General features: G+C 35.5%; 1 protein-coding gene and 1 pseudogene across 1 annotated transcript in view; one reads left to right on the top strand and one right to left on the bottom strand.

Moving 5' to 3' along the window:
- The first annotated feature begins 8150 nt into the window (after positions 1 to 8150).
- On the top strand, positions 8151 to 8839 carry LOC104868111 (annotated as a pseudogene).
- A 96-nt stretch (positions 8840 to 8935) lies between these two features.
- Positions 8936 to 9199, bottom strand: part of LOC104868112 — a 13689-nt gene continuing 13425 nt past the window's right edge. Inside the window, exon 3 of the mRNA XM_010632720.3 lies at positions 8936 to 9161. Coding sequence (XP_010631022.1) covers positions 8936 to 9161 — 226 coding nt within the window. The remainder of the gene's footprint in view (positions 9162 to 9199) is intronic.

The raw sequence follows: 9199 nt of genomic DNA, 5'->3' as shown, positions 1-9199 counted from the left end.
TATTATATATCCCATGTTATATAGGCATATATATGTATACATACATATTAATGAAAAATTAATTAAAAATACACTATTTTAGTGGAAAAATGAGAGGATGGAAGTACAAGGAAACTTACCACCAGGACTCTGAAAGTTATTTTCCATGTGGGAAAACAAAAGTGGCAAAATATGTCAGAAAAAAAATTTATTTACTTTCAATGCAATAGGCTAAGAATTTAAATTATTTCCTAAAATGATCATAAAAGCTCACAAAGAAAATGAATATAGCTAATTTTGTCTTACCTCTCCACTACAGTAAGACCAAGGTTCAGCTCACGTTGCAATGGACTAAGAAAACCAGGTTCTCATAAAATCATATTCCCTATAAAATGAGACATACATCCAACACAACTAGGAAAGGTGCTGTATAGTCTCTTCAACAGTTTTCATTTAGGATAAGAGATGCTTAAACATGATTGTGGTTGGCTAGTTCTCAAGATTTTCATTTTATTGTCAAAACTGTTTATCTATCCATCCTTAAAACCCACATGTTTACTTTGCTTTAAAATAAACACTGTAAAAAAATACATCGGCCTAGCTTCAGACTTTTTATAGCTACAGAATGGCTGACTTCAATCACAACCAAATACTCTACTTTTCAGTAATAAAAAATAAACCACTTCTCGTGTACAAAAAGTCAATGTGTAACCTAACTAGGACACTTAGTGATTCAAATTGCTATAAAGACAACCATATTATTCTGAGACCTGCTACCAATTTTATATGTTAAACACCTGTTTTAACTTACCTAACTTCTTTTTTCTAGTTTAAACCAAAATAAAGGAAAATTATGAATTGAAGTTATCACAAGGTAGACTAACACTCTACAATGTTAGGGCTGGATTTTTAACTATTCAGCTAGTGGCCACCTCACACTCTATTCCACAAAATTCTAAGGCCTTGGATCAGTCCTTAACATTTAAAAGCATTTTTTTTTAAAGTCCACACCACAAAGTAAACAACAATTGAACTATGTATTAAGTAACAATCTACAGAGTAGGGTGGAGATACTTTTCTCCTAAATATGCAAATAACTGTACCTGAAAATGCCAGCAAGAACAATCACTTTCAATGACATTTTTAAATTCTTCATTTTATGTCACATGTACAAATCTTGCTTAAACTTTGCCGTATGTGGAAATGGATCATTTTCAAGATTCAGATGCACTTGGTCTTTGTCTTCTAAAGTCTAAATTAAAGGGCTTGATTATACAAGGCTGGGATATAGCTTCCCTAGTATGCATGAGGCCATGGATTCAATTTCTAGTGCCACCAAAAAATAATCATTCAAACTAAGTGGAAGGAGAAAAAGTCATTGCTGGATAGTATCTATACTTTTAAAACAAGTACATCTGAATCCTGCAATAAAGTAGCATTTCACTTTTCAAGAACTATATTCCAATATTTTTTAAATACTTGTGAAAAACAAATTACATTTGTTTCCAACAAAGAATAAGTTTGTTTTGCTAGAACTTCTAGCTTCAAAATCATGGCTACATCAGACAAACTAAAGGAAATTTCACCATAAGAATTAATATAAATCTTATTTTACATTTTAAAAAGTGAAAAATGCATAAATGTAATTGTAAACTGATTTGGCAATAATTAGAGAACCTACTCACTACACCTTTTGTACTAGCACAAGCTGCTACATCTATGACAATAATCAAGTACTGCACAGAATGTAATAAATTTGCCTGTTATTTTCAGTAAAAAACAATGTGTGCAAACTAGTCCCTCCCAATTATACTGGTGTCATTCAAACAACAGTTTGCTTTTTCTCTGCCCAGATACTGGATTCTCTGATTTACACCTCTAGAGACCAAAAATTTGTTCCTAAAACAAGGAAATTTGAAATTTGAAAAGCAAAGGTGGAGAAAATCCCTAAGCATTATAAACAATGTACCGGTCTATAGAAGAATATATTATGCTCTATACATATTGATGTTGTTCATTGACCTGTGTCAAAAATTAAGTTGCTGACTGCTTTTATTTTATAAAGAAAAATACCCTCTCTGTGTATATACCTTTGTACTAAGAATGGAGATAAATGTACAGGATAAAAAACAAGTAGTGTTAGTCTTGGAAGTTAAAGATTGCATAGAAGAAAATACACAGGTTGAGTATCTTAATCCAAAATATTTGAGACCACATATGTTTCAGATTTTGGAAGGGTTTTTTTTTCAGAATATTTGCATAAACTACCAATGGAGCATCCCTAACTTGAAAATATGAGTCCAAAATCCAAAATCTGTTTTGCAAGACTTCACATTTCAGACTTGAAGATTAGGGATCAACTTTAGTACTTCTTTTGTGTATCTTCTTACAACTTGTAAAAAAAATACACTTTTAAAAGAATCTGCTGGGCTGGGGATTTAGCTCAGTGGTTCCACCACCTGCCTCGCAAGAGCAAGGTCCCGTGTTCGATCCCTAGTACAAAAATAAATAAATACATAAATAAATAGAATCTGCTAACATCTTTGGGCTAGGGATGTTGATCAGTGGTAAATGCTTGCTTAGCATATGTGAGTCCCTAGATTTGATCCCCAGCACCACAAAAAAATAATCTACTAATATCTTTCAGCAAAGTTTTTATTTTGGGGCAACTGTAGATTTTTATTCAGTTGTTAAAAAAAATAATCCAGAGAATGCTTCATCTGGGCATGGTGGTACCTACCCGTGGTCCCACATACTCAGACTCGAGCAGGAAAATCATTTGAGGTCACTAGCTTGAGACCCTTGTCAGAGAGAGGGTCATGAATAGCATATCTAGCTTTTTCCAAGAGCAAAGTTATACAAAATTAGAACACAATATCACAGCAAGGATATCAACACTGATACAAAAAGGAATAAAAACAGTTTTCATACCCCATAGATTTTTAATGTTGCCCTTCTATTTTTAAATATGGTATAAATACTTGTTTCAGATATTTGTGTTAATATATATTTTCCTTCCTTTGTAATACTCAGAAGTTCAGCTACTAGATCACATAGCACTAGTGTGTTTTTAAGAAACTGCCGAACTGTTTTCTAGATCTGTTGTATCTTTATACTCTTACTGACAATGCATAGGTAATCTGTATCTCTACACCCTTGCTAGCATTTGGTACTGTCACTATTTTTATTTTAGGCACTCTGATGGGGATGGGTGATAGCTCATTATGGATTTAATTAGCATTTTTCTTAATGTTCTGGTGTTGAACATCTTTTCATGTGCTTATTTGCCATATGTATATCCTCTCTGGTAAACTGTCTGCTCACATCTTTTTTGCCCATTTTCTCACTGTATATTTTACTGTTGAGTTTTGATAGTTCTTCATAAATTCTAGATAACAGTGCTTTGCTGGAAACATGATTTTCAGCTATTTCTTCCCAGTCTGCAATATGTCGTTTTATCTTCATAACAGGGTGCTTTGTGGAGCAAAAATATTTTGATTTTGATAAAATAAGCCAATTTTCCCTTGTAAATTATGCTTTTGGCATCAATTCTAGGTACTCTTTGTTAGCCCTAGATCCAGAAGCTTTTCTCCTATATGTTTCCTGAAAGTTTTAGACTTTTCCATTTAAATACACAATCTATTTGAGTTACATTTTTAACCTAAGTCTTATACTTACACAGAAAAGAAAAGAGTTCCTTTCTTTTTGTAAATGCCTGTGGGCGTCTGCTTTTGCCAGTACCATTTGTTGAAAAGACCATCAATTTTCCATTGAATTATGTTTTGGACCTGTTTCAAGTTGGTTGGGCCATATTTTTATAGCACCATTTCTGTATTCTCTACTTTGTTCCACTGACCCACCAATACCACACAATCTGATCACTGGACTTACATAAAGTTTGGAATAAGGTACATTCCTACCTTTCATTTTATTCTTCTTTTTCAAAGTTATTTTAACTATTCTACTTCCTTTGCCTTTCCACATAGATTTTAGAACTTGTTTGTCAAAGCTACAATAAGCCTTGCTAAAAATCAACGACTAAATCTATTTTTAAATAAACACCTGGTTATTTATTTCAGTAATCCAGCTATTAAAACATTAGCTCGGAATTTAGACTATTGACCTGATACATTGCATCTTTCCTATTGTACATATTTAGTGCTAGAGTTTATTTTAGCTACAGTCCACAAATTTTGAAGTGTTATATTCCTACCTTAATTTAGTTTGGTGCATTATTTTTATTGCACTGAGAATTCCATTTTGACCAATAGATGATTTAGAATTATACTAGTTTCCAAATGTTTGAAATTTTTCGCAGTATCTGTTTCTGATTTCTAGTTTGATTATATTTTGGTCAGAAAACACACTTAGAACTTTAATTCTCTCACACTGAGATTAATTTATCATTCATTACACATTCTAGCTTAGTATATGATCCATGAGCAGTGAACAAAAATGTCCTGTTATTATTGGGTCAGTTTATAAAGATGTAGTCTAGGTTCCTGGTGGCTGATGTGTCAGTTTTTTGTGTCTCTGGGAATTCTTTATGTAGCTGTTTTTTTGGCTGTTACAGTACTGGGTACTAAATCCAGAGCCTTTGCACTGGGCTACATTCCTAGCCACCCACCACTCTTTTAATTTTGAGACAGGGATGGTGTCATAAGTTGCTAAATTGTCTAGGCTAGGAAAGAATTTGCAATCTTCCTGCCTCGGCTTCCAGAGCTCTGGGAATATAGACATGTACCACCATGGCCGGCTTCTGTTTTGATTTTAATCAACTGTTGCAAAGAGGGGTGTTAGAATCTATTATCTTGGATTTAAATATTTCTCCTTTCAGTATTTACTTCACATATATTATAGCTTTACTATTTGGTAATATACATTTAGAGTTTTTTTGTCTTTTTGATGACTAGATCTATTTATCATACTATAAAGTCTTGTGATCTTGGCAAATTTTTTGGCTCTGAAGTGTAATTTATCTGACAGTAATAGAGCATCTCTTAGTTTCTCTTCATTAATATGTGCATGGTGTATTTTTCATACTTTATTTTCACTTGCCCACATTTTCATATTGGAAATGAGCTTCTTATAAACTATACATAGATTATGTTTTAAATCCATTTGTCTAACCTCTGTCTTTCAGTTGTTTATTTAGATCATTTACACTTAATGCAGCTATTGATATGTTGGCTTTAAGCCTGCTATTTTATTTTCTGCTTTCTTTTTGTTTCTCTATTTACTTTTATCTACATTATCATGTTTTTAATCCATCTGTCTAATCTCTTTCTTTTGATTATTTAGACCATTTACACTTAATGCAGTTACTGATATGTTGGCTTTTTGAGTCTGCTATTTTATTTTTGTTTTTGTTTTTGTTTTCTTTTTGTTTCTCTATTTACTTTTACCTACTTTCTTATCTGTTACTTAGTATCTTTTAGAATACTAATTTATCTATATTATTTCATTAGAGCTTTGTTTTGCAGTAGGGGATTAAACCTGAGGTAGATCTGAGAATGTCTTGATTTCTGAGGGATAATTTTGGACATAGAATTCTGAGTGGATAGCTCTTTTCTTTCAGCACCTGAAAAATGCTGTGTCAATTACTTCTGACCTGCAGAGTTTCTGATAAGAAATCCTTTGTTATGCAAGCTTTTTCATTGATTTCCTCTCACTGTTTTCAAGGATTTTTTTCTTTGACTTTAATTTTCAAAAGTATAATATTATATGTTTGAGTATGAATTTCTTAGGTTTTGGATTCACTCAGCTTTTTAAATCAGTAGTTTTATGTCTCATGCCAAATTTGAGAAGTTTTTAGCCATTATTTCTTTCAGTATTTTTTCAGTCTTGTCTTCCTTTTCTCCTTTCTTTTTTGCTATAGTTCCAGGGGTCCTGGAGAGACTAATTTTTTCTCATCTAGTGTCTGTTTTTTACTTAATATAAGCTATGTCATTCTAGCTTCAAGTTCATTGATTATACCTTCTAGCTTTTCTGTTCTGTTTTGAAATCCATCTAGTTTTATGTCAGTTATTGCAGCTTTCAACTTGAATTCTTTTCTTTGGTTCTTCTGAGACTTTCTATTCTTTGCTCATATTTTATACTTTTTTATTTGCTTCAAAGATAGTCATAATTGCTTGCTGAAGCATTTTGAGGGATGCTTTAAGATTTCTGTCCAATAATTCTAGCATCTCTGTTTACTGATTTTTTTTTCTTTTTGTTGTACTGGGGATTGAATCTAGGACCTTGTGCATACTAGGCAAATGCTCCACCTACTGAGCAACATCCCTAGCCTGATTGACTTTTCTTCTTTCAAGGTGAGATGTTCTTGGTTCTTGGCATGACAAGCAACTATTCTACTTAAAATTGGACATTTTGGTATTGTACAAGTCTAATTCTTAAGCTGGCTTTCTCTGATAGTCTAACAAGGAAATGGGGGGGGTTGCATTACTGCCAGATAGGGGATGTCCAAGTTCCATATCCTCGATTGGCACCATTACTGGGGGTTGCCTGATTACTGCAGAGTGGGAATACAGCTGACACTGTGCTGGTTGTAAGGAATGAGTACCTCATTACTGCTTTCTACATGATCTCCAGTGACACTACAAGGAGTATGGAAAGAATGGCCTTTTTACTGCCAGGTAGTGTTGAAAGTGTGGACTCTCCACTTATACTACCCCTTTTTAAATCAGGTAACTGAAACACCAAAAAAAGCAGACAAAGGAAAAATAAATATTTCTGGTAGGCAAACAGAATTCACTGTCCCAGTAGTCACTATTCAGTTGATAATCTTCTTTCATATACCTCTAGTTCCACTTGAGTCATGATGTTTTCTTTATTTGGTGGTTTTCTTTGTTTGTTTGGGGGGTGCAGTACTGGGGATTGAATTTAGGACCTTTCATTTGCCAGGCAGGCACGGGGCCACTGAGCTAAATCCCCCACCCTGATATTATCTCTCTTTTGGGCTCCAGCCCTAAAATACTATAGGACTTCTCAGCTAGTTTCTACTATCAGGACTTGTTCATATCAACCATACCCTAAGGTGGTAGGCCTATTCATAGGGGACTGAGGCTTTCTCTTTGCTAAGGCTCATTCTAATAGGCTCTTTTAATGGAATCCCTGGTTCCTTTTTCAATTATATTTACAGAAATCTAATTAGAAGTACTCAGTTTGAAATGGCCCAGACAGTCAGATTTTACTTTGTTTGGTAACTAAAAGGAGATGTGAATGAATCTTAATTCAGAATACTTGTAATACTCTGCTCACAAACATAGTCAAAGACAATACTGGATACTCTCTGGCTCATATGTGTTTTTGTTTCTCTTCACGATAGCATTCCTTAAATCACAGCCAAGCGTGTATTTTGGGGCTGAAACTATTTTAAAGACATAATGTCAGCAGTGGTATTCTGTGTACTAGCAAGAGATCTTGAGCTATAGCCAAGAACCGTAATAGAATCTTCCCTCTTACTGTCATTCCCACTGTTATTCTCAAAGTCTGCCTCCTTCCATCCCCCCATCTCTTCCTCTTTCTCTCATTTCCTTCCTTCTTTCAATGTCCCCACCAAAGTAAAGTCTATATAATGGACAAAATATCTTATATTTAAATATGACCCTGCCTCGCTTTGCTTCCTGTGGGGGCCATATTGTAGCCAATAAACAGACTTTCTTGGGCATAATTCCAAGCTAGTGTCTGGGGTGCGTCTGCCTGAGTGGAATCCTAGCTCTGCCGTGCATTAGCTGTAGGATATTGTGCCAATTCTTTAGCCTTGCTAGAGCTAGAAAGCCTCCTACATAAAACAATACTTTTATTGATATTTTTTCTACCTGATGTAATTGTTGTTGGGATAAAAATGCACATAAAGTCTACCCTAATGTTTTGCACACCTGAAGCACCTCTCTTCTAAGTCTTTCTAACTGGAAAAGGCCCAGAAAATACATGTTTGAAATGCGTCAAGGGAAATATTTCCAGTGGCGATATTATAGAATTCTTACAAATTGAATTTCTTAATAGTAATAACACTGATCTCAGGATATAAATTCACTTTTACCAGAATTCACTAATGAGGCCAAACAAAGCGGGGAAGTGGCTTTTTCATATAAAATGCCCATTCCACAGCTTCTTTGGGCTGAGGTGGCTGACAGTAGCAAAGGCCAAGTCAGAGAGGGAGGGGAGTGATGAATGGACCAGCCAGACTTATGCACTTGGGTCATAGTCGGCAAGTTCACAAGTTAGGTGTGTTTCAAGAAGCAGCTGCACTATGCCTTCTATACTGTACGCTACGATTTCAAACCTACTTTTATTGACACTTCCTGTGAAGGGCACTTGGAGGTTGGCAAAGGTGAACAAGTGACAGTAACTCTGCCAAATATAGAAGGTTCAGCTACAGCAGTAACTCTTTTCAAAGGTTCAAAGAAACCTTACTTAAAAGAATGCATTTTGATTGCTATCCATGATAGTGGAGAACACCCACTAGAAAAACAATGCGGCAGAAAATAAATAAATAAGTAAATAAAAACAACAGTTGAAGGAAACAGTAAAATTCACCATCATGTAGAACAACAGCAGCAACAAATTCAAAATTCATCTAGGATTCCCAATCTTATAAAGCGTTCTCCTTCTGTAGACAAGCTATCCCAACATGGCTAATGGATGATACTGAAAGAACACTAGAGGCAGAAGCAAGGCTAATGGACCAGATAGTAGCTGTGTTAGTTCATCAGACTCAAGTTCATCATCATCAAATAGTGAAGATAATTCTAGTGAATTCTAGGATAAGGAGGGCAGATGATCTTCTAGTCCAGGGAACTGTATCTCAGGACATCCTACCACGCCTGTCATGCCACAGAGTACTGGAATTCAGTAACACCGTGGAGTTTTCTGTTACAGCACATCATATTCACTGAAAAAATTATACATAAATGAAATCACGCGCGCATGCACACACACACACACACGCAATTTACCCACAAGAAGCATTACTCTCCTCTGATTCACCTACTTTCATTCTTATGTCGTAGTTCTCGCCCAGGATGCTCTCTTTGAGCTCTCTGATGGTCTGGTCCGAGGCCAGCTGGGCTTCAGACTGCAGCGAGGCGATGACCTCCTGGATGGACCTGGGGACCGCGCGCGTGCGCAGCGCCACCAGCCGGGAGACTTCCCGCGCGTCGCTGCTCCCGCTCACGGCTCTGGAAAAGGGCCCGGACCTGGTCTGTGCCGTGCCGCC

Source organism: Fukomys damarensis, unplaced genomic scaffold, assembly GCF_012274545.1.
Source record: "Fukomys damarensis isolate Sample0158 unplaced genomic scaffold, DMR_v1.0_HiC HiC_scaffold_17, whole genome shotgun sequence".
Classification (NCBI taxonomy): domain Eukaryota; kingdom Metazoa; phylum Chordata; class Mammalia; order Rodentia; family Bathyergidae; genus Fukomys; species Fukomys damarensis.
This window is presented reverse-complemented; position numbering and strand designations above follow the sequence as displayed.